This window comes from Corvus moneduloides, chromosome 5 (assembly GCF_009650955.1).
Source record: "Corvus moneduloides isolate bCorMon1 chromosome 5, bCorMon1.pri, whole genome shotgun sequence".
In the NCBI taxonomy this organism is placed as follows: domain Eukaryota; kingdom Metazoa; phylum Chordata; class Aves; order Passeriformes; family Corvidae; genus Corvus; species Corvus moneduloides.
The window spans coordinates 43178026-43204235 of NC_045480.1; the positions used below are offsets into that span (position 1 = coordinate 43178026).

The 26210-nt window shown below is 36.8% G+C and overlaps 1 protein-coding gene across 3 annotated transcripts in view; it reads right to left on the reverse strand.

Moving 5' to 3' along the window:
- Window positions 1-26210, reverse strand: part of TBCK (TBC1 domain containing kinase) — a 111366-nt gene that overhangs the window by 70682 nt on the left and 14474 nt on the right. For 2 of the 3 annotated variants that reach the window (XM_032109694.1, XM_032109693.1), the window contains exons 4-20: window positions 17493-17607; window positions 15937-16010; window positions 14805-14946; window positions 14271-14331; window positions 12876-12937; window positions 12064-12125; window positions 11553-11701; window positions 10479-10617; window positions 8973-9072; window positions 7039-7088; window positions 6556-6685; window positions 5649-5747; window positions 4356-4418; window positions 3691-3817; window positions 3085-3135; window positions 2301-2384; window positions 25-110 (exon numbers count right to left, since the gene is read on the reverse strand). In XM_032109694.1, the coding sequence (XP_031965585.1) occupies window positions 25-110; window positions 2301-2384; window positions 3085-3135; window positions 3691-3817; window positions 4356-4418; window positions 5649-5747; window positions 6556-6685; window positions 7039-7088; window positions 8973-9072; window positions 10479-10617; window positions 11553-11701; window positions 12064-12125; window positions 12876-12937; window positions 14271-14331; window positions 14805-14946; window positions 15937-16010; window positions 17493-17607 (1594 nt within the window). Of the gene's footprint in view, window positions 1-24; window positions 111-2300; window positions 2385-3084; window positions 3136-3690; window positions 3818-4355; window positions 4419-5648; window positions 5748-6555; window positions 6686-7038; window positions 7089-8972; window positions 9073-10478; window positions 10618-11552; window positions 11702-12063; window positions 12126-12875; window positions 12938-14270; window positions 14332-14804; window positions 14947-15936; window positions 16011-17492; window positions 17608-19937; window positions 19961-26210 lie in introns of those variants that run through there. The other variant, XM_032109695.1, reaches the window with a different exon arrangement.

The following is a 26210-nucleotide window of genomic DNA, read 5'->3' on the forward strand; positions in this document are numbered from 1 at the left end:
CTTATAAGGACCCTTAACACTTACATCTGGAATAAAGCCAATTTCATTGAGGTGGTTACTTAGCTCTGGATCATGGAATGCAATCATCTGGGAAAACACCGTCAGGTACTCTGAAACAACAAATCCAAGACTGTTGTCAAAAACACAAGCCACCACATGCTGCTAGCTCACAACAGAGCTGTAAGAAAGGACAGCCACTAATTTTAAACCTACAATAAAACAGCAAGTGAGTACCACCACTCTACTCCTTGTTACCATTACATTCAATACAGAGGAAGAAACATTTAGTTTTTCTTCTTTAGTTCTTCTCAATTTGGATTTTTAAGAATGTTTTACTTGGCTCACACTTAGGTTGTGATGCATGCTTGACATGCAGAGTTAAAAACTGTCTTGTAACCAGCAAGGAGAAACACCCACTATAAAATTTATTACATCTTCAGCCTGGCCTATTAGGTTGATGGGTACAATTTCATTAAGTTGTCGAAATAACTTGCTTTTAATAGGAAGAGAAGCAGACAGCAGAACACAGGACAGTAACAGGTTTCTCTCTCTGTTCTGCTCCTCTCCATTTTGTCCACACTGTCACATACTCTGTGAGAAGAAAGATAAAGAGGCAATAGCATTGCAGTTTTGTAACAGATGGCAGTTCCTTTTCCTCCATGTTCCCAAGAACAGAATAATTAGGGCAGGGACAGCTAGTCCTGGGGAGCAACAGAGAAGGCAAACTCTGTTTCCGGAACATGCTGCCATCTCAATGCTCCACACAGCTTCTATCTACACAGAAAACACAAAGCAGCTAAAATTGCAGTGGGTAGTTAAATTACACATTCTTAACCCTTTCCTCTACCTTAAAAAGGCAGGGAAATTACACAGAATTTTCCTTTACACCTTTATTTATACGTCATTTTTTGATGTACAACCCTAGAAAGGATTAATTAGAATACTGAAACAATCCTAAAGGGTCCACTCTCCCTGAGTCCTTCATGATGTGAGATGCAGACCAGGAACTCAGGAATGCCTACACTACCTTGGCTCACAGAATCCTACTGAGCTGTATTTCTAACTTTGGCTGATACATATTTTTGCAAAGCTCCTTAGGAATAACATCAGGAAACCCTGGAGAGCAAAAGTATTATTTTATGGAAAGTATAACCTCTTGAGAAAATCTTTACCAAGCTATTGATTTTGAAGTCTGAATTACCTGTCTCCAGAGGAACGTATTTATTCTCTTCCTCTTTAGACCTTTACTGCAAGAGATCTTTCTTTACAGACAAAAGGATGCAAACATGTTCTAGAATAATTTTTCCTATTATTTTATTCAGTTTATAACACTTCTTACCCATTGTCTTTGATACATAAACTCTCCTAACCCCTGTATTCTCTCCTTACGTTAGCTCTCTCCCAATTATCTAACATGTAAATGCTTTTATATCTAATTAGTTTTCTTGATTAGTTCGTAATTACATTTCTTGAAGACAAAAAATGACAGACACTGTTTAAAGTCGATGAGTTTCACAAGAAATATACAAAAGAATTTCTTTAAAAGAAATACAAAGACAGCAAGCCATGCTGATACTCAGTATTCAATAAACATTCGTAACTTTTGATTTTTAAAAACTGTCTGGAAGACAAATTATCTTCCCAATACAGACTGTGCCAAGCTGACTTTCTAGGTCGAGACAATTCCTATTTCATGGTTTCATGAAATTTAAAATTAATTTTCAATAAGAACAGACATTCCTAGCCATTGTTTTCATTTCTCTAAGTTACCTACATACTTGCTGAAGGCTGAATTACGGAACATTATTCCTCAGGATTCTCCAACTCCTGTCCTGTATTGAATAACACCATCTTCTGCTCAATAAGAAATTCCCCTTGAATCCCTATTTTCATGAATACCATAACTTTCATTTTCTGAGGAACCTCTAGTTTGTACTGTTCCTCTTCATTTTCCCTTGCTGTCCCAACAGCTCCTCTAACAGGATGACTTTGATCCCTTGAAGGCTAAGTCTTAACAGTGTAACACTAGAAAGACTATTCACTGCTTTCACAACTTTGCAGGATGGACTGACTCTTACCTTGGATTTTACATAGAACATTTTTGTATGTGTGTGTGTGTGCATGCACATCTGGATTTTTTCTCCTACCTGAATCTTTAACCACTTATTTTGTTCCAAATTTTCTTGCACAGTTACATGATTTTAACTGTGTCCCAATTTTGCAACCCCTTAAAAAAGTGTATTTATGTATCCAGAAATAATTCTACTTTCCTTAGAACTACACCAAATAACGTGACTTACCTTGAATAACATGAGAATTATCCTTCAGAAAGAAGTTATACAAATACTTCGGAATAAAAGCAGACATGCAGGCATATGCCAGAGCTGAAAGAATTAGAAAAACAGATGCAGGGACAGAGGCACAATTTAATGACACCTAAAAAAGTTCATTATTAACCAGATAATAAGCATAAATACTTAAATTAATCTACACACAAAAATGATTGCATGTACAGTAGGTATAACAGGAGTCATTGACCTAAGAAACTAGTTTTCCCCCAAAAAGACCTTATATAAAGAAAGCCAAGTACAAGACAATAAAAGCTTGGACTACACTGTTTTGAACAAATCACATTCTAAGAAGATAAAGGTCATATATGTAAAGCTGATCTGATAAACTTTCAGGCATTTAAAACTACCATCAGCTTTTCTGAATAAAGCTGGTCTGACAGTTTAACATTTAGGTTACCAAATAATACATTCACCTTAAGCAATGCTGAACTATAATTCAAGTACAACAGCAGCATTTCTTGCTATTTTCTACTCAAGGTTATTTGTGCTTTTTATTATATATCATTATTGTACTTGGCAATAAACAGTATTTGAACACCTGCTTGAAGAGCAGTACACCACATGCAGTTTTCAAAACCCAACCATTTCTTTTGACCAGTGGCAACAGGAACTTTAGAATTCCTTTGTAGATACACAAACTTTCCATCTCTAAGCAGATGCACACATCTGTCTGCATGTAGATACAGACCAGAGACTGTGCTTCTCCTCACTCACTGCAGAAAAAGGTACTCACCTTCATTGTTAAAATTCAAGTAGAGAAACGGTGCACAAAGAGAGTCAAGACCTAAAGAGCGAAGAGCCATGAAGAAACAGCACAAAGAGCTCATTTATTTTAATGCACAAGTCATTCATTTATAACGAAAATCTGCACACTAGATACTGGTTCTGCATTGTCAGGGCTTCACAAGTAATGGTGAGAACAACTGTGAAATCAATGCATGAAAACAGCAAGGATTTCAAATTGTTCAGCTATAATGCCAAATTGATTATTTTGCCAAGGCATCCAAGAAATGCCAATTACCATCCCAAGAAGTCAGTAACTTTTGCAGTATTATCTTGGAGCTTAATAGCAAGCAACAGACTTTTGTTTTTGAAATAAAGTGACTGAAAGTTATGAAGACTGAATATAAAACAAATAGTAGGGCAATTTTTTATTACAAATTAAATATAAATTATTAGGATTTAAATTTGCAATAACCCACAGATTCATTCTTTAAAGGAAACAGAGGAAAGCACTCAAAAAAAGGCTTATTGTGGGGGTGAAAAGCAGGAGGTACTTTCAAGTCAGTCAAAGCTTTCCATTCAATTATCTGCCCTTGCCAACTATGGTCAAACTCACCTTGCCAGTACACCAAATTAGGATGGGAAACAACCCAGGCCTTCAATACACGTCTAAACTTTGCATGACCCTCTGGTGATGACAGCAATTCATCATACTGATGGCAACGAGGAATATCAACTTCAATCTGCACCACAGCCAAGCATATAAAGAGAAATGGGGATGAGTAGGGTAGTACTACAGCAATTTTGCAACACTAGAGGTGGAAGTCAGCCAAAATATGTAGGTCAGATCACCATCATACACAATCTGCTTCCTCCATCACTCTCAAAACCAAAACTGACATGGGACCTAACAGACCTGTCAAACTTGAAAAAATAGAGATTTTTTTTTTCCTTTTCTGCATTACCTGGTAAAAGGTCCAACAGGCACAACAAGCATTCTATAAACCCAGGATTTTTAACAATAAATCATTAATATTGTTCACTACTCTGCTGCTGCTACAGAAACAGTGATTATAAAGTAAAAAAGGATTTCAGCTTCCCCATGTTGAAAGTTGAGTTAAAGTACTTGTGCCAATCTGTTTTGCAAGATTCTTGCTACAGCATAAGGCTAGAGGGCAAGAAGAACCATACTGTTATTATCCACCATATGTGCTGTAATAGGCAAGTGATGGGGGGGAAAGATCTTCAAGTGACAATATTTGGTAACACCATAAGTCTTACTTGTCTGTCTGTAGGAATCGGTGTGTCTTTATCAATGGCATCATATTTTGCTTCTATGGCACCCTAAATGTGGAAGAAGAATATTTGAATTTAGAAAGCCCTTACCAACACAAGTGCATATGACAATGTACATGCTGATATGCAGAAGTTGACTGTTTTTGTTAAGAACTTTAGTTAGCAGAACAACAGAAAGTTCTGACAGCTAATTTTAACAAAAACATCTTTATTCCGTTACTAACTCAGGACATACAGACCTTTCTATAGATCTCCTCAGCATGATTTTCAGTGATTTTCAGTTGTTCATGCAGAAAGCTATGTACTTTGTAGTTTCCCATTTTCAAGTTAAGAGATGCTCTCAGTTTAAATCCAGTGCTTACCTCAGCCAATGGCAAGTGGCTTTCAGCATCATCTCTGTAAAGGCACTCAATCCAGCTGCATGTTAATTGATATTGCCAATACAGATGACTTAAGTAGCCTGTCCTTGCATAAATCCCAGGGCAGGCATACTAACAAGTTCATTTTAATGTTATGGGACAGGAAAACACCCATACTGTACAGATGACAAGTTGCTGAAACATGAGAATTGACTCATTTCCTCAGACTCAGGCTACAGTCCTGACCAGCATTTTTTTCTTTACCTTTACAGCTTTCTTTGCTGATTATATTATATAGCACTCAGAAGATCACATCCTAAGCTAAATCTCCTGAATAACCTGGGATGTGTTATCTCTAAGAATCTCTTTGCTCTGCTCCTGCAGGATTGCAAGCAAGGTAAATCCAAAGGCTAGGTAGTCCAGCAACTCTGTGAGGAGCCCTCATTTCTGGCACATTCCATTGCCCAAACGGACTGTATTTGATTTATTTATTCTCTATTCTTTCTGGGAAGTGTATTGATTGGTAGGTGAGAAAAATACCTTTCATGTGTTTTCTCCTGTTTTGTCCAATTATTGCTGACTGGAGCAGAAGGACTGTCAACTGCATTTGTCAAAAATATTAAAAATCAAAACAAAGAACCCCTGTTAACTACCAAATGTCAGGATATTATTTTCCACCCCATAATCAAAATTAAAGGCAGTCAAGTCTACATAGGCTTTCTGAAATCAAATAACCTGACAGACAAGAAGCAAGTTTTTCAGAACATTGTCTTTATTTGCACAATTTCATGACTCATTTTGTTTGAAATTCCAGTAACTCTACCTGGCAAATTTTAAACCCATTCCACCTTCCTTGTCAACCCCATTCCTATCCCACTGCATCCCCGGTCAGTACTGGAACTTCTCCAAATGCCCTTACCTCAACACCCAACAAGGCAGCCCAGGTTATGCCTCTCAGAAGGGGAGGGATGTCAACCCTGGCTTCTTTCCAAATTTGGTTTTTCTTGTAGGGGTAGGCCTTCAAAGAGAAGAGATTAACTGCAAAAAATGTTACCATGTAACTGAGACAATTCAAATCCCAAAGCTGGGACAGTCCTTCCCCAAGTGAAACAGCCTGAACAGTGAATACAAATTTCACAAAAAGTGTATTTAATTCCTAACTGGAAGGCCTGGATGAAGGACTACTGTTTGATGTTAAGATATCCACTCTTTCTCATAAATGCATTCATGTGCTCTACTGGATAGATATACTAATGCAACTTCATATTACAAGTTTTTTCTTCATTTTATGTTTCCTTTCATACTATGTATCCATCTTGGCTTTATTAAACATTTCTAGTTTATACTTGATGATGTGCATCAGCTCACTCATTCTTAAAGAGGAATCCATCTTTCTGCATATATGGAAATTAGGGGCTGCTATTCCTTTCCCCAGTATAAACCTCACATTCATAACATGGCACTGCCATGTTTTCAAATACTTTACTGCGTGGAAACGCAGAAATGTTACAGGCATATTTATATCTATAACAGCTTAGTCTGTTATGAAATGAAGGATGTAAAGTTGTTTTCATCAGTAAATAACCAGTACTAGCAGCAGCTCTACTTTCATGTGCATACTTTAAAATCTACTTTTAAATTTATCAGTACTGAGAATAATTTGTTCTATTTTTATTTTCAATCTCCTTATACTTCTGAATGGTTTTCTTCCCCCTTTCCCACTGTGGTCTCTTGCATCTCTGCTTCCTTTTACAATTACTTGGTCTTTCAAAATCTTCCAATTGACAGACCAAATCCAATTATCCAGCATCACAAGGACTCCATACCTTCAACAGCCTGTCAAACAGGACAATTCTATTTAGCTGGTACTCTGTGTCCCTCTCCCGGATGATCAGAGGAAGAGTAGCAGCTGCAGAGAGCTCATTGCTACTGTTGGAATGAGGTAAAGCTGGCTGGCTAGAAAAAAAAAAAGGATAGTAATAGTGAACAGCAAGAAAAACAGATCACTGAAAAAAAATTAGTACCTCATGAAATATTTCTGAGCCAGAAACAAGTATAAATGGAAAATTTTGAATATTCAGCACAAACAATTGATTGCTAGGACAGAGGCTAAGATTCTCAGTTTGGTATCAGGGCCTTAAGTGCAGAGTGCCAATCAGCTCTCAAATTTTAGAGCCAAAGACATGTTAGTTTTGCTTTTGGGAAGCAGTTGTGTCTGCTGTACACTGCTGTGCAGTGTGCCACTCAAATAAAACCAGTAACTCAAAATTCAGTGAGTTACAGATGTACAAATTGATACACATACTTACTCATCTTCGAGCAATGGATAAAATGCTTCTCCACCAACATCCTTCAATCTCTGGAATGAGGAAGAAAAATAGTTCATTATCAGAATGCTGCCCAGAATTCAAGTGGAAACCTTAGTGGAATACAGAAACTATTAATCAGCAATTCATTTGCCAAATTCAGTAGCTCGCCTTGAGACCTAAGCATTAGCTCAGTCCTTCTCCATCAATGAAGCATACAGCCTTCAACACTACAAACTTTTGCTAATACAGGCTTTTGGAGTTGATGGAAGTTCTCCCGCCTGAAGAGAATTCATATAATCCATAAACCTATTTTCACAAAAAAACCAGTTTATATCGACAATGGATTAACAGATCAGTAATATTACATAGTTCTTCTTTGTTTCCTCATTTTTCTACATGGATTTCCTATCCAAGTAGCTGCAAAGCAAATGAACAACTTACTTTTATGGTGCCAGTCAGTTCAAGAGTTATGCGAACTTGAAATCCTTTAAGGAAAAACACTCAGCAAAGGTGACAGACAAACATGGCTGGATTTTTGACTGAAGTTTTCAGACATTTTATGGTGCATGATTAATGTTTAATACCATGCTCCCTGCAGTGCTCTGTTTTGCAGTTCAGCCCTGAACTTGCAGGCACACGGCACACAGCCTGTTCTCTTGGGGCTGGCAGAAGAGTTCATTCTCAGTTCATTCAGTACTGCTCCTCTTTTAATTATAAGCATCATGCTTTGCTCTATAAAAGGTGTTTGAAAAATTGTGCAAGCTCAAAAATTTATTTCAACTAACACTGCAAAGTTCAGGCTTGCACCTTCCCCAAAATGAAACTTCAGTATATAATTATTTCTTGCTGTACTTATAGAAGTAGGCAGCAATATCCAAAATTACAGATCAAAATGTTTAAAAAAAGCCTGAAAAAGCTGCCCTCTAGTAAGAATAACAGTAGGAGCTGCAGTGTGTATTATGTTGACAATAGTTGTTGCATATTTTTAACCTCCCTTCTGCCTCACAAGCCCCACTGACTTAGTGAAAAAAATAACCCAGTTCTTTGGTCTGCCTTGATGCTTTTGTGTGCATCAAGTGCAAAGTTCTACCGAAGAAATGTGTTTACACAGTGTTTGACACACTACCTCCAAAAATAAGGTGGCAGAGTCAGGAGTCATTTTTTTTGTACTATCTCTGTAATCATATGGAAAGGGTTTTTTTAAAAAAACTGACAGAATTGCATTTGCTACTACAAAAAACAAGCTTCAAACAGTGCAGAAGTTTCCCAATTCAACAGCAATAAAGCTCCACATGAGCAAAGACGTGTAAACAATTAAAACATTTCAGTGGTATATGCAGTGAATCTTGTAACTGCTCATGACATCAAGCCAAATCATGAGTTATCCTATGTTGATTTTCCCAATGAAGATGGAAGAAAACTGCATTACAGCATTTTTGCAAAATGCTTTGAAGAGCTCTTTTGAACTAGCTGTTTCATAGATATATATTCCAAAGATTAGTAATCAACTAGTGGAAACTTGGTATCCAATGTTAAGTATAAAGCTTTTGAGGAGCTGAGACTGAACTGAGTTGATTTTTCTTTTAGATAATGTAAGCCATTGACAGAGTAATTAAAGCATACAGAAGACACTTACTTTTTAGCAACTGTGCAGAATACCAGGTACTACAGAACTATTTGCACTACACTGGAACAAAGCAGGTAACAGAAAAAGGAAATGGAGGGAAAGAAGGTAAATCTAATTTAGTAAGCTTTTGCAGACAAAGGAATTTAATAGCACAAATGAGAATCTGACTTGGACACCAAGAAGTGTTCTCTTGGAATCAGTGACACTTCCATTGGTAGAAACAGCAGTAGGAGCTGCTGTTACATATTCCCTTTAAACAAATGTTTCTGCAGAGAAGAACATAAGAAATGCACAATACTCCTCTTACGTTTCGGAGCTGGCACAGAGACAAAGTCACAGTTGTGTCATCTAGGAGGGAACTTCTATCTCGTCCTTGCCCAAAGCTCTCACCATCTTCTAATAAAAAGCTTCAAAAAGGAGAACAAAAAAAGAATCAGGTCATTTTATAACACAGGACTTGAGCTAGGAAAAAAATTTCTTACATCAAGCAGTTTCCTCTTTAAAACAAAGTGTTAGGTCTTAGAAGTATACTGTACTGACTCTGCATGGCATGAAACCTGCTATCAAGGGAATGCACAATCACCTTAAATTATTCAGACAGCTTTTTTTGTAAAATGGCACATTTCAGGTTTTCTGTAACATTGCTTTGCACACAAAGGAAGAGTTATGAGACATGGGATTAATATTCCCTTTTATTCCTTGATCTGGCACAGACCAGGACTGTCATTCATTGTGAAAAGCAAAAATAAAATATTATTATCATATGAAAGCCAGTTCTCATCACGACAAAAAACCCCAAGCTAAAGTCTGACCTTTTCTGTTGCAGTCCATCTAAGGATACAAATGAATCCAAGGCAGAGAGTACACAAATTTTCCATTGCATGATATTTTAAAAGTAGACCACATGAAACTGATTTTCAGAATTTAAGCTACCATTCTCAGTGTCACTTAAGAGTTAGACTGCATTTTTAAAATTAATTCCTCATCTTCAAGATAGACAGTAAGGTGGAAAATATTTTTCCCTCATAATTCAAAAGTACCTACATTCACCTATGGGCAAAGAAATAAGTAATCCCTCAAAAATCTCACACTAATTTTGATACCAAAAATAACGCTTAAAATCTATATCCTTTTTTTTTTTAAATAATCATATTGCATTTTGGCTGTACACATACTTCATCTGTTTTTTAAACAGAAACAGTAAATTGATATGTATGGGCACATAGTTATGCTACTAAGATCAGGTTTTAGGATTAACACATGAATGTGCTACATAAAACTGCAACATGTGCAGCAGTAAAATAAAAGTAGCAATCACTACAATGCTGCTACAGAGTTCTAAGTCATAAAACGAAGCATTTTGAAAAAAAATAGTCAGCTGATCTGCTGAATAACTGGGTTGTCCATTAACTACTGCTGCTCTGTGAAAGAGAATTCAGAATGTGAGAATTTGCTACATAACAAATCACAATTACAAATATCCCTCTGAAGCACAGTGAGACATTATTACTAAAACTCAATTCTATTGGAAAGAGTGCAAAATTTAGGGACTTCCATTCAGTATTTTTCATTTCACCAGCATCTTTTCAAATTTCAGAAAGCAGTAAGTAGGTGACAGATACAAGGCATTCAAATAATGAACGAAATTGGGTAAGAGGGGAAGTGGAATTTCCTGCTGTTAAAGAATGCCATTTTCAGTATTTTTCACATATACAGGTATTTAAACTAAATATGTTCTCTTGCCATCACTAGCATCCATCCATCCATCCATCATTTCTCCCTCCTTGTCCTTAAATTGCTTCTCCATCCTTACTTGGGAAGTGTGCAGACAGGTGGCTTTGATCGAATGATTTCCTTGTTGACAAGTTCTTTCTCCAAGTCTCCTCCAGCCAAACACCAGAGATAATAAACCTCTTCAATTGATCTTTCTGCTAGGTAATCATTATCTTCATCTGTTGGGAGAAATGACAAAAAAGTAAATTACAGCCTTTTAGGTAGTCTGTATTTCCTTCTACAAGTCTGAACACATACTATTGAAAAAAAATTATTCTGCTTGAAAGGTCATAACCTTAATGTGAAGTTACAGGAAAAGGGATTTTCCTTTGCAAGTGCTCTTTAAGGAGATTTAAGGAAAGAAGTAATTTAAAAAGCAGATATTTCTGCAGTTTGCCATGAACCCCTCACATGAATACACTGAAGTGTGGACTTTTGCTTCCTGTGTGTTTTTAAACAAAACAAAACAAAACAAGTGTTTTGTACACAGCACTAAGACTTAAAATAAGAAACATGTGATTCCTACTGAGTAGTTATAATCTCTCTTCCCTTCACATACCATACTCATTCTAACAAGGTATAAAATCTTTGTCTAAGTGAGATTTTTGAAACATCTCCAAGTTCATAAGAAAAAACTAATGAGGATTTAGTAGAGGTAACATTTTCAACATACTCTAGTTTAAAACTTAGAAGTATATTTTAGTCCAGAATGTGACCTCTTTTACAAAGACCTTGTTTTCCAGTACTTCCAAAAATCATCTGATGCTACGACCTAGCAGAATCCAATTACCAGTAAGTGAAAAAAAAAATGACTTTATACCTGCATATGTCCAAATTCTAAAGACAAAAGACGACACTGCTTTTGCAACATGGACTTGAATACTAATGTTATTTTTTCCCTGAGGCTGAAGCACAAAATTAAGATTTGACTCCTCTGATTTGCACACATCCCTCAAAATGTTTGCCCACATCTCTGTCCATTGAACAACTTATTGTGTTAATGTAGTGTTGTAACATTTAATAGTCTCTGTGAATAATTTTTTGGAGAGAAAATGCAATAACATTTTATTTTCCTTCCCCCTCCAATGACATTTATCCCACTACCTGCTTTTACCTTTACATAATTGACTTATGTCTTCAGGAAGTGTTAAATTAGCACACCTTGGAGAAGATGAGAACAGACCAGCAGGTTTGTGGAAGGGAGGATATAGTGAGGATACTTCACTGAACAAACTGTCATGTAGCAATTCCTCTGGAGTTGGCCTTAAATTAAGAGAAGAGGATAAAACAATTAGAGCAAAGTGCTCCCAAAAATGTTGCATTTCAGCAAGAAGGTCCCCAGTAACAAATACCAGCAAGTTACATTAAATTATATTGGATTTCAGAAATTTTAATAGCGAAAAATGTCTACCAATGTTTTTCAATTCATGCAGCATAACATACTAGTCTGTTTACAGCCCAAATTCAGACTTCTAATTCTTCTCATTTGCACACTGAAAAGCAGAAAACTGGGAATTTTTTATAGGTAGACCAAATGTCAATATTCCAAAAAAAGGTTGAGCAACAGTTCTTCTAATTTCATAGTAATCCACAGAGTTTACTAGGCCCTTGGACTGAATACTTGCCTCTTAGAAGGCTGGAACATAAGGCATTTCTTCAGTAGAGCTATGGCATTTTCAGAAAGGTCCTGAAACATAAGAAAAATATGGAGCAGGTCTGTTTATTACTGTCTTAATTCAGCAAGCCACTTGGCTCATACTTAACTTTTAACATACAGGCTATTCCTTTGAGGGCAATACAATTTCACACCTACGCACATGAGGTTAGCTGCGTGAGACCAAAATTGTGGGGAAGCAATTCTTCTCACCTTCCAATCCTACATTTGATTTAAGGGAAAAAAAATCTGAAAAATTTGCAATGTGTGCAGCTTTTTACTTATTTTTTAATTTAGATATTCTGTACCCTGCTGGAAACAAAGCAGTATCTGGCAACTTCCTTCTGCTAACAATCAGAACCCTTTCATATAATGTCCCAAAATATACAGACACTAAAATTCAGTGATTATTTTTGTGGGTAAGGAAAAGTTGAACTATAAAAATCTACGTTACCAGAATGTATAAAGTGGACCAGATAGAAGACTTAATTTCTGGAAGAAAAATACTTAACCACCAAAACATTAAACAAAATTTATAACTTATTAAATTACCCAGAGAGCATTACATTTACTGAGACTGACAGCAATTTTAGGAAAGAATATTGCCAGTACTGGCTGTTTGAAAGGATCCAAGATATGTAGATTGGACTTCAAAATTTTTCATCATTTTGCAATACAGTAAGTGACCAAATGAATTAAAAAAATATATATGTGAAATACTATCCAACAGTAATAAAATATTCTGGATAAGACAGCATGGAAGAGCAAACTAGTTTCACAAACCTTAATAATATCAAGGCAACCATGTTCTTCAGCCAATACAGTTACAATATCATCCACACAGCCTTTGAAAAACAAACAGAACAATAAAAAGGTAAAGATTATTAATAAAGTGATACCACTTAAACAGGATATCAGATAAATATCCACTCCAATAAAAACCACTTAATTTTGGCTTTTTATTGACAATTCCACATCACTTGAAAATGAATTATCAAAATCAGAAATGAAAATTATTATAACCTATGCAGACAGAAGCCTAGGAAAGTTAAGTAGCACATCTAAGCTAAGACTGAAAATCTTTTTACAGGCCTAGTAAATCCAGAGTGTCAGTCTCTGCCAAATAAAGTAAAACAGTCTTTCAGCTCATAAATAAAAAAATTTTTTAAAAGATCCTTGGAAGAACTTCAGGGTACCTACATGAGTCTTGAGGTCATTTTTCCCTCTGTTGCTCCTTGCAGATAATACTAGCAGTATTTTAGAACTTCTGTCATTACTTTACTGAATAAATAATTTCCAAGTCATGACATGAATGCTTTTCAGCAGATAAACCAACAACTTTCATTCAGATTGAAGTGGATGAAGATGCTTCAGGAAGCCTTGTTACCAAACCCCCAAAACAGTCAGAATTTCAGCACTCAAGCACTAACTGCTGAATTAAAAAAATGTTTCTTCCTACAGCAATTAATTTTAGCAGTATTGCTATTTGCTCCAGATAATAATAACTTACTGTTAAAGCTTCCAATTGCAAATTCATGCCTTTCCCCTTCCCATGGTTTATATATAAACACTACCAGAAATCAAGTTTTAAAAGCCACAAGAATAGTCCCACTTCTAACTCATTTACATTAAGCAAAAATTCCACATGTACAGTGATGTTTGAAGGTGAAACCACAGACAAAAGCCTGGGTTCACTAAACACTTCTCAGCTCTCTTTATTTCTGTCTTCTTATTTGAGTCCTGCTTCTCACTGCTTGGCCATTACTACACAGGCACTGCTAGTGTGGGGACAGCTTTCTTCAGTGGCATAAATTCCTAACTCATTTCAGAAACCCCCTGCAACACAAACCAACAAATAACCATGAAAACGACCATCATTCTGGAGCACACTTTCTTTTCTTTTCTTTTCTTTTCTTTCCTTTCCTTTTTTCTTTTCTTTCTGTTAATAGTTTGCCCTTACTGTAACACACCCCCAGCTCTTCCCAAGTTTTTTTCCCCAGCATCCAGCTCCATACTTTCCCTAGAGAAGCAACATGCTACAAATGCCTATTTAAATCTGTAGATGAAAGATGACAAAGGTGAAGTGCTTTAGGTCTGAGCATAATAAGCTGATTAGTCTGTAAAGCTCTAATCATAGAGCTGCTCGGAAATTTGAAAAAGTGATTTTGTGCTACTTACCTAACATAAGTATAAATTTCAATCTTTCTGCTATCTCCAAACTCTGAAATAATTTTCTCCCCTAAACAAATAACAAAGTCAAATTACAGTTGAATTTGAAAGAAACAGCTACTACATAAAAATATTTATGTAACATTGTATCCCATCTATATACAAAGCCAGTGAAACAAGCTTCTACATGTGAATTTTAGACATATCAAAACTACCTGTAAGAACAAAAAACCTTATTTACCCCAACTATGGCAGAAACATTTCATGCCATGATACAGTAAAAATGTATCATTGATAACTTCTCTTAAATGGAATACAGTCAAATTCTTGTGGCTCCACAGGCAACTATCCTCCATGGTTAACACATATACCAAGCATCCTATTCCTTGAACAACCACTACTGTCCAGGTAGGAGTGCTAACATATTCTGGTATTTGGGGTTGGGTGATGGGCAAGGTGTCATTAACCCCACGCTCAAGAACAATCAAGTTAATGAAACTATTCCCCCAGAGTCAAAATCAAGAGAACTATTCTTTTACATACCATGCAAAGCTCAAATAATATTACACCAAGAGACCACAGGTCTGATTTAGGGCCGGAAGGCAGAGGTTTCTCACACTGAGTGTGATCACTTGGTTTGCCTATCCCCTGTGCAATCACTTCAGGTGCCAGATACGATGGGTACCTAGAAAGATGCAGCAACATTAGATACTATCCTGTTTGTCCAAAAAGTGTTCCTATTCCATAATCAGAATAATTTGGCATTCTGAGAAACCAGAATACTGACTATTTTATTCAGTCAAAATCTACACATGGCAGCAAAGTTTCACTCCAGCATAGTGTTTATTACATAAAACGTCAAATCCCAATCACTGGTTCTGTCTTTTTGTGAAAGGAAACCTCAGCTTTAAAAGCGGTATGTTTACATGTCTTAGGGAAAACACACATTGAGTTTCTGCATTAGTATATTAAATAAATGTATCCTGGACTCATACTTAGGGATGGTGGCAGTATTCTTCTCCACTGATAGTATATTCCCATCAAATAACTTTTGAATTTGCAAAAACAGTAACAAAAAGCGTTAAGGACACATGTTACCTTCTACTAGATAATTTTAAAATAGTATTATCATTTTTCTTTTTGTTAACAATTCACTATAATACCTAAAAAAATCTACAGCCATGTTTTGAAAGGAAACATCAGTTTCTTTTGGCCATGTATTTAAGAATCAGCTCAGTATTTCATTTGAAAATGACATGACACCTCAAAAAACCCAAAAGTGACAAAAATCTTACTGCAACAAAGCAGTGGTTTGTAGTACAGTATGATCACTTGAAAATAAATCATAAAATTATAAAGAGACAGAAAGCCTACATTGGTAGGCAATAGTAAAGTACTGGTTGTGCATTTCCCTAAGTTTGAAGTTAGGAATCCAAGTCATAGGGAACTATCAGTATCTGAAAGCAAATCTAGGGAATAAAGACTGACATCACAGACTTGTGATAACATGCTGGCATGGTACCCCTTCTCTATTTTTCACTCATCTCACCTAGTCAGATGACAACCTCTTTAGTGCCATTATCAGAAGCTTCTGTATAAGGGGTGCTCTAAACATCGTATGTTTCCTGCAAAAATACATCTCTGATACATTTGTACTGTGTAGCTAAATCCTTACCCTATAGGAAAATCAACATCAACACCTTGAGCAGTCATATGGTAGAGTCCGAATTTCGCCAACTTCACGTGTCCCTGAAAAAGGAAAAATAAACAATCAAGAGCAGCAGAATTCAACATTGGAAGAACCTGTGTTTAAGTTAAAAAAGTTCAAAAAAATTCAAAAATCATTTCAAAGTGCATTAGCTGTCAGAGGACAGAAACCTGTAAAAAGCACCCTTTTACATTTCTGTCTCATCTATTATGTAGAAGTTCACTGCAAGTTAAAGAGGTGCTTATTTCTAATGTTTTTACTTCTTAAGAGTATTAAGTAAATCACTTTGTTTGGAAAACATCATAACTTTTTAAGTTACAGTATATTTTCAGTAATTGAAAAGGCTTAAATACGCCACTGAACATTTTTCCTCTTTGAAAACTGTTCAAAATCCTGTCTGACTCCTAGAGCTCCCTAAACATGATTAGGCTCCACTATTCCCTCAACTCTTCTCTTTACCCAGCCTTGCTTCTGTATACCTCCCATCAACTCACTACTATCTTGCTCTCCTTAACTGTATCAACACCTATTTCAAACAAACAATTTTTCTAGGTACTTTGTTTTTATTTGTGAAGACAGAAAGCTAACAACAAAAAGTTAGGCATAGAAGTTAAACTGAAGCCTTATTTCTGCTGGATTTTGAATTGCACTCAGCCAGCCTCCAGATGGTGCAACAGAGAAGGCTACATCAGAAAGTTTTCTAAGGGCAGGGGAGAGCTTAAAAGTTTATTGTCTTACAGCCCTCTTCTGTTCTTTTAATGATTTTAGGAGTATCTTAAAATCCTAGAGTACTTTTGCATGTTGGAGCATTATTATGATATTCATTTGTTTACAACCATATAAAAATATACGTGTTCCTTATTTTTGTCCTCTTCTTTCTCTTTGCCTTCCAAGAGGAAGATCTAATTATTCTACCTAAACTGAGTAAAAAAAGGATGGATAGAGGAGTTATACAGACAGGTAAAACTCTTTAGCTGTTGGTTCTGATGAAGAAACTGCTCCAAGTACAATAGCATATATTAATTTCTCTCAACTTTTATGAGCAGAAATTATATTCCACACTGCCAACTCAATAGTCGGTGATAACAGAACAGATACTTAAATTTGAATAATTTAACATGAACAAAAAACTATCTTGATATCTTAAAAGTCAAGTATCATAGCACCGTGGAACACAAGAAATATTATTGACAGGTAATTAGCTATAAGAAGTATTTTTCTATTCAAACAGCTAGGAAGGTCTTGTAACTACAATGATGACAAGTAGACTTACATTACCACTTTGAGAAGAAAAGGGAGAAACAGTGTGTTTTGGGATAGAAGAAAACAGAAAAATAAATTCTGAAATACATTTGAAACATGTGAAATGGAGGAAAACTGTAGTTTTAAAAAATAAAACATCTTTCCAGATATGCAATTTTTTTCCCTATTGGAAGGACTGTGACCATCCAGTCTCCATCTATGACACAGCACGGCACTTGTTAGCAGCAAACAAACCCATAGATTTATTTCTGTAGCTGTACCTTTCGATCCAAAAGAATATTGCAAGGGGAGAGTGCTCGGTGGACCATCCCATGTTTATTCATATATTGTAAACCTTGCAAAACCTCATATGCTATGCATAAGATCCTTGAAGAACTGAAAAAAAACAAACAAACCAACAACATGTTACAGTGAATGTTTTCCTTTTTAATCTGTAAAACTGTAGTGTTCCACAGCTACTCCAAACAAAAGTGAGACATTTACAATTCCAGAACAGTTTAAGGGATCAGCATTGAATATGGTGGGATAAGTTCAGTGCCATACACACCCCAAGACACACACATATCCTCAAAATCCCACAACTAGTTTTTTTCACCCTGAAATTGGTCCTTAGGAAATGTAGAAAATGCTGACAAAGTATAGAATTCTCTCTGCAATAGAAACTCACCTAATCAGGGAAAAAAAATTCTCTACCCTCCCTTATTTTCATTTGCTCTTAAGTATTCTACTGATATTCATTAAAAAGTTCAGCTGAACAAGTTTTTGAAACTCAGATGTTAACTAGAGCTTATTCAGAAGACAGCATAGATGCCTGACTAGATCATACCTGTAGTCTTCAGTAATCTCAAAATCTAACATAAGAAAAAGAAAGGGCAGAAGACTGCATTTTCAGCACATTTTGTTTTACAGCCTTGGAAGTATCAACCTTACCATCTTTGTCAAGAAACTTACCATCTAAAGCATTTTGACATAACTATGTATTTTGACAAAAGTTACCATTTACTTTAAGGACTGATAGCCTTAAAGAGGAGTTTCTGTGAGTAAGCAATCGGGAATTTGTACCAGATCACCAGTAACAGGCTTCCAAAGTGCACCCAAAATAAGAACAAAAGGCACAGATCTCATGTCACCCAGAGAGATTCCATTTAACTTTCTACTCTTCCTCATTCTGTCTACTCCCTCTCAGCCATTTCAGGTCTTTTTTGTATCTTTTCCTCTGCAGGCACTGGTTTGCACAACATCCAAAAGCAAAGCGTATCTACTTATAAAGACCTACATTTTTTTTTAAAAGACCATTCCTTTTTTTTTTTTTTTTTGTATTTCATTGTTAAAGAATAACATACAACAGCATTCTGGAAGATACTCACCACCTTCTCTTGCTTGGTAAAAAACTTGTGCAACAGCAAAATGTGGAGGAGTATTACAGACTGATGACAGTGACAAGCCAACTATGTGACTAAACACCAAAATTAATTGCTTTATTCAACTTCATCAGCTGCTATTCATACCTGATGTAATGACAAAACTTTGTCACAAGAGTAAATAGGTAGATTTTGACAAAAGCTACACTTCAAACAAATTCTGAAACTAGTGCAACACAGAAATTCTGAAAAAAGCCATGACTAAGTTACCCTGCATGGAGCTATCCTCTAGGTCCTCACCTTTTTCCTAGGAGAGCTCTGTACTAATTTACAATAGTTGTAAAGTTTATTAAGATAAATTTTAAGCACAAAGGGAATCTGTTCTAACATACGTTCATACTGCTGTATCTTAGGTCATAGCATTTGAAAGTGATTCGCAAGGTCTTCGCAATTTGACCAAAACCTCATGGCTAACAACCACAAAACCAAACAGCCATCTAGCTCCTCCCTCCCTAGCATCTCCCACCCCCAAGTTGAATACTACACCACAGCATCAGACACTATTGGCTGTGTACCTTTCCTCTCAGTCATTCTTGGGCACAGATATAAATGTGGTAAAACCATTACCTTAGAAGCCTTCAGCTTCCTTGTATATTTTTTTGCCTGCAATGCAAATACTAATAATAATGGTGGCAAACAGAATCCCCTCTCTCATTTTCTGCACAGCTTTGCAAAACAAGACATGAAAAATAAATGATGGAATATTCATGTTTCCAGTAAGGAAACAATTCCTTGTGAACAACTAGTACATCATGAGGTATTTTAGCCTAAACATTGTTTCTCTGTGTTAAAAAATAGAAGTAAATATGGCACATTGAAAAACCAAAAGTAACTATGGAAAGTGCAATTTGGTGGCCGTTTGCCGGCGGCATGCAGTGCGCTCTGCTGCCACCAGGGGGCTTCAGCCACCCTTTTTTTTTTCCGTGTTCTCTTGCAATTCATTAAAACCCCCCACCAGAACCCGGGATTCTTTGCTCTTTAAGATAAACCCTTCACGTCGTTACAACTATCAGGAACACATAGTGATAACTATTTCTCCATGTGCATTCAATGCTCAGTGCTCTTAAACTCTTGATGCCACCCTGCCGGGCAGAAGCACTGAGCCAAGCACCTAACGCTGGCCCTTCAGGAGAGAGGGAACTCTGTGTAACAAACTCTGCATTGTGCTGCTGCACATCGTCTAGCTCTTATTTATTAGGGAAAATACACTGTGCGGTTACAACCCATGGGATTCGTATTTACTTGCAAAGGACCTGACAACTGCACTTACACAACTACACTTACTGCTGTTACCAAGCCCAAGAGACTTCTCTCCTTTAAACTCCCCATGGCCAAGCTCAGCAGATGTTCCCGGCCTCACTGGAGGTCACTACCAAGGCTGTCCCCTTGCTTCCATGGGTCTCTGTCCCAGTTTCTACAGCCACCGTCAACACTGCAAGCATTGCATCAGCCTTCGGCAAATGCAGACTCAAAGGCGCTGCAGACTTCAGGTTAACCTGACCTTTAAAAAACCCCCACAAATAGAAAAGAAAACAGTGTTATAAATGAGGAGGACACTTACAAAAATCCAATGTTGGTGGCAAGCTCTTAGCAGATTCAGAAACTTTTTTCCCAATTAGCTGGAAGCCTGTTTTTCAATAGACTAGCTAGTGTTGAACTACAATAAATGTAGCCTTGTTTAGCTACTGGGCCTCTCGAGCTGCAGAGGTATCAGCACCTTCCTTTAACAGGAGATGGAGGGAAAAAACCAACAGCAAAAGCACTAGAAACAACACAGGAGATAAGGTGGCCAAATGTAAGGCTGGCCAGGTTTGACACCAATCATGCCACACCATTGACCTAAGGAGAGCCATAATGACAGTTGTATGGCATGAAGCAGCCTCTTCATCTCAGGAGCTGATGATCATGGTTGTGACTTCAAATTACAGTGAAGCAAATCACTCCCCTGCTTAAGGCAATACTGTAGGATGCAGCAAGTAAAAGCATGAAAGTGTGAGATGCACTGGAGTTTCCCAGCTCTTTCAACAAGACTTGTTTTAAGGTTACGTTCCTCTCCACCAGCAAGAAAAGAAACACAAATTTCTTTGCAAAAGGAACACACATTCAAGGAGCTGTCTGCATTTTTATCCTCAGTCTGGATACCAAAAACCCTATTCAGCTACAGCCTAGTCAGCTAGGCCTCTGAAAAGGGGGTCTCTTCAAGTGAAAGGATTGCATATAGCTATAAAATCAAACTGGTTAAATTTAATGATTCTCCTGGTTTGGAGAAGAAACATAGCCATGAAAAGAGGTCATTTTGTGTTCCTTCATACCAGAGATCATGAATTAAAAGACCGTAAGGATTAAAATCAATACCAGGTTTGGGGCTATAACTTGAATGTATAGAAAAGGAAGCACAAACAAGAACTGTATTCCTCCCTCAGATTCATCCTGTAAGTAGGATGAGGAAAAAAATCTCTACAAGTTGATATGAGTAAGTTGAGCCAACAGTACAAAACTCAGCATGGTTAAGAGAGGCATGTGCATGGCATTTGTGGGTGGAGAGAGAAGGGAAGTCGACTTAAAAAGACACAAAAAGGAGGATTGTTTTATTACCTCCAGAACTTGTCAGACCAAAAGCTATACCAGACAAATGACTAATTTCCACGCTCTAATAGTACACAGGTGGCTGCATTGTGCCTTCACAAAAAACATTAACTTTTCCACTTAGCAGCCAGCCTGATCTCCAGTCTGCTGAATTCTTACTGTTAAGGACACAAAGCTATTTTCTGGAAGTTTACTTCAGGAATAATAAACCTAACCTGTCAGGAAACAGATGTTTTAGCAGAGTTTCAATCTCTTGTGGTTCTGCAAACCCACTGATGAAATAATCTGATTACTTAGGAGACTGTTGTCAGTTTTTGGATTTAGACAGGTGCGGTGAGGAAGAAAAAATTCTTAGTGCACCCACTACACTCCCTGATCTGACTGAGAAGAGCTTCTGAGCCAAGGTGAAAGTGAAAATACTAGAAGAAGTTGGCATACCCAGAGTCTTACCTTTTTCAAAAGGATTGGATTTTAGCAGAGAGAGTGGGAAAGATGGATTTATCAAGAACCAAGTAAAGACAATAAACCCTGAAAATAATTAGGGGATTGGGGAGCTAAGAGTGAGCATACTCACCCAGTAGCAACTGAGCAGTACTTGGGAAGAAACATCTAAGGAGAACTGCCCAAGCCATAGGTCAACATAAACACAAGATTAAACAAAAAAAATTGAAACATTTAGAAATCAAAACTTTATGACAAAAATGTGGTATGCTAAATTCCAGCTAAAATAACCCCAACAGTATTACCTATATATTATTCAGTTTGAGTGGTTATTTATTAACTTATTATTTGTGATTAATGGGAATGATAATGCAACTACTGGTAGAAGTGGGAACTGGACTCCAAGATAGGATGCTCTACATCCACCTAGGACAATTTCTTGTAACTAATTTTTTCCATTTTAGACAAAATTACTGGTCTTCCAAACCCCAAAACAGTCATACTAGCTCAGACCAAAAACTATTTGAGACCACTATCTTTTTTCAAAAAAAAAAAAAAAAAAAAGGCAGATGCCTAGGAGAGAGGGAATATGCAGCAAGCATATACGAAATTTTCATTGGTATTTTCCTGTCTTCTAACTTGCTCTAATCCAAGCTTTTTTTCTGGGTGAAACAAAGGTTTGCTTCCTAAGCATCATGTCTTATAGTATCACCTACTAGTTCCTGTGGCAATTCACAGCCATCAAGAATTCTATTGGTAAAATTTCCCTGCTATTTCATCATTGCTTAACCCTGGAGCAGGAAAAACAGTTGTGGAAAAACGCATTTGACAGCCAGCAGCATGGTCGCTACATACACCACAGATTGCTGGAGGGAAAATCAAAACTACTTCATGCATGACACATTGAATACTTAAGAACAAGAGGACTGCAGATCACACAGCTGGAAATTGGAGATGGGTGGGTTTGGGACACTAGACTTATTAAACTGTATGATTAAAAAAATTCCAACATGAGAAAAGAAACAATGAAAAGAAGAGATAAATTTTCAGCATTCATGTCAATATCATGGAAGTTACAGGCTCACGCAACTTTCTTTTCCTCCAGTTTAAAGGAAAAATCAACGCCAACCCACACACAAACTCACTCCGTTATCTTTAAGAGAAATGCATTCATGGCATTAACTGGAAATACATCTTCTCCATCCTTTTTCAGTGCTACAATGGTTTATTAAGAATGAGTAATTTGGTATCTCAAAAGAGCTTCCTGTCATCTTACTGTGTCCAGTCCTACCTTCACCTAGACTACGTCATCTCCCCTTTTGATGACTGTGACCCAGGCAGAGGCAGCTATGATAGTGTAGGTAATCAGAACACAGTGATGTACCTGGACAGCAGGACAGGAGCAAAACCAACAGGCTGGAAGCAAAGTGAAGGCAGGAGCAAAATCTTGGGGAAAGGAGCAATATTTCTGGCTGTTACAAATACATTTGTGGTGTTTTTAACTGGTTATGGCCAGTTGTAAATCTCATTTCCTTTTATGCTTTTGTATCAGTCAACACAGAGCTACCAATCCAGTTTGTAGAAGGAATAAAGCTGTGCCTGGAAAGACAGTGCATGCAGTATTTAATAGACAATTCTGAGTAAGAATATTTCATGAAGTGAAATGAACAGAGGCCCCACCAGAATGTGAAAACACAGGACTGGTATCAGAAAGCAAGCCTCCTTGTAATTTACTTAACTGTACAGAGTCCTGTAATTTTGTAGGTACTAGAGATGTATATGTGGATTAGTATGAAGTCGTGTTTCTTCAGTGCAGTGGCAATTTAAGGAAAGAGGAAATAGGTAACAAAAACTGGAACCGGAATTAATTTTGACTTCTTTCAGGAAGGCAGGGTAATACCAAACAAGGTAAGATTATGTTGCCCATACCGTGTTGCTCAGTTTCTCTTTCCTCAGACTTACAGTTCATGGGTACATACTTAGTAATGCATGCTTAAGTAAGTCCTTTATTAAATCTGTGCATCTTGTTCTAACATTGTAATATTCCTGTAAAAAGTAAACTCTAGAGGAAGAGGACCTCAGCAACCAGAAGTCTCAAGAAACTTATGGCACTGATACACAGGAGCAAAAACATGGGTTCCTCTTCCAAAGTGGAGTGTCAGACAGGGTCTGCCCTGAGGAAGCACACCAGAGCAACACAAACCAGCAACATCATCAATCACTACCCATGAACTTGTGAAACTAATACACATTTGGAATCCAGGAAGGAGATTAATCACAAAAAAATTGTGTCTGTTCAAAGTGAAAGGGAACCAGGTTGTGAACAGATGTCATGTTTCTGAACTCATAAAAGTGACAGTATTTCAGTACAAGCAAAACTATAAAACAAAGAAAATGACATTTGCAGTTAGTTCCATTACTGCCAACAATGTGGATAGACTAGTTAGGAGTGGTGTGGCCAAGTGGTTCAGCAAAGGATAAAGTTTGGGTATAATCCCAGCTGAGACAATCACTATGCTGACCTCAAGAAAGCCATCTGACCTCCTTATTCCTCAATCAACCAGCTGGAAAACTGGATAAAAAGCAGAACCGGGTTGAAAACCAGATGTGCAGATAAATTGGGTCTTCCTGGGTAAATGAATTACAAAATACCCTATATAGAACATAAAGAGTTTGATGCAGGTGGAAATGGTTTATTTAGCACTTTATTATGTGTTTGATTAAAAAATGGCTCTGGGGACCAGGATTGTAAACACTGCCAATTTACTTGGAAATGCATTCACATTATCAGAATGAAATTAACTGGAAGGGAATGCAACAAACAGAGAGTAAGACACACACACAAAAAAAGAATTTTATAGACAAAGTCCTCAGAAGTCTCTAACTCATGGACAAGGTTATTTCACACAGGATATCTTCAACAACTTTATATTGCTCACCTGAGGAAACTCAGAAAGTCCTTTCATTCCGTTTTTAAAGTTCTAAGGTGCAAGTATGACTTTAAAAGCAACACAGATGATGTTACACTTTTATGAAGGTCTCAACTTGTAATGTATGATAAAAGTCCATAAAACAACAGATGAAGGCACATCTTCATATATATAGAAGAACAATTTCATATATAGAGCAGATTGAATACAAAATTTTTTATCAGACAGGTGATTTTTCAGATCATTATCACTCTGAATGAATTAAGTCATAAGCCAAAAATTTTCAAACACTGCGCCTTGAATTCCTTTAAGACATCCAGCATTCATCCCAAAAAATGGGAGAGCAAATGAACAAGGTAGTTTTGAAAAGCAGAGTACACGTTATAAAGCATTATTTTAATGAAACTTCTAGTGCCATCCTGTTTAATGCACAGAACAGGAATGACAGTCCATATTCCCAGTTTTTGATCTTGCCCCTGATTAACTTCTAAGAAGTTTTTTTTGCATCTTAGCCGCAGCTGGCTCATATGTAAAACATGTAATAGTGATACTTTTTACATTGGACCAAAAAGTGCAATGAAATAAATGATTTCAACTACTAGATACAAAGATTAGGTAAAGTAGCCCTGATTTAAAACCCCATCAGAGACTCTGCATTCTTAACACTGACTATACACTCTGAGTAACATAATAGAACTAGATACACAGTGATGGGTCCCTAAACTCATTATACAAAGAGATAGATTCCCTCATTCTTATTGTGGTACCCTAGGTGGATCAGAAAAACCTGACCAATGAAAAATTTTAAAAGAAAAGCTGAAAATGAAGTGAAATTATTGATGCAGTTAATGTTGTTGCAGCTGCGGGGCAGTATGAACTGAACTGACAGCTCTAGAAATCATAACTTAGCTGACAGTAAATAATGCTGTCCTTGCAGTCAGAGAGGATTGATTTTTTTAAAATTAATTTCTGCAGGCATCTCTATGAGAGGATTAAGCATTATTAACAAGCCGCTTTCCTAATTAAACCCCTTCTCCCCCATCTTACAAATTTGCAACAGAACTTTCAGAGCTATGAACAAATCTTGCAACACTGCAGAGATCTTTCCCCAAAGCCAGGCACTCTATGTAAATTAGATTTTGCAACAGTGTTACTTCAACAAATAACTTGACCGTACCATATCTAAAAAGAAAAAAAAATCTAAATATTTAAGGTGAAATGCCTACCTAGGTATGTTTTAGTGTTAGTTCAAAAAATCTGGATCCCTATATCAATGGTACAGACACTGCTAAAAAGTGAAACAGAACAGAAAGTTTCAAAAGAAGAACAGCCTGCAAATTCAAGTGATCAAAGGGACTTTACAACTAGGCCAATAAGCAATGGTGCTGTTAGGAATTTCATAGCTAACAACTAATCTTGCAAAAGCCATTAGAGAGTGCATCCCTTTGATCTATAAACCAGTACATGTCATCACAACAGGCAGAAAACACCTATCTAGAGAGGTAACCATAAAGTTACATGTAGACCAAGCAGATGCCTGTGACTATAAATTAGAAATTTATCAATCAGCATACAATTAAGACCAAATTTTCTTGAAAGT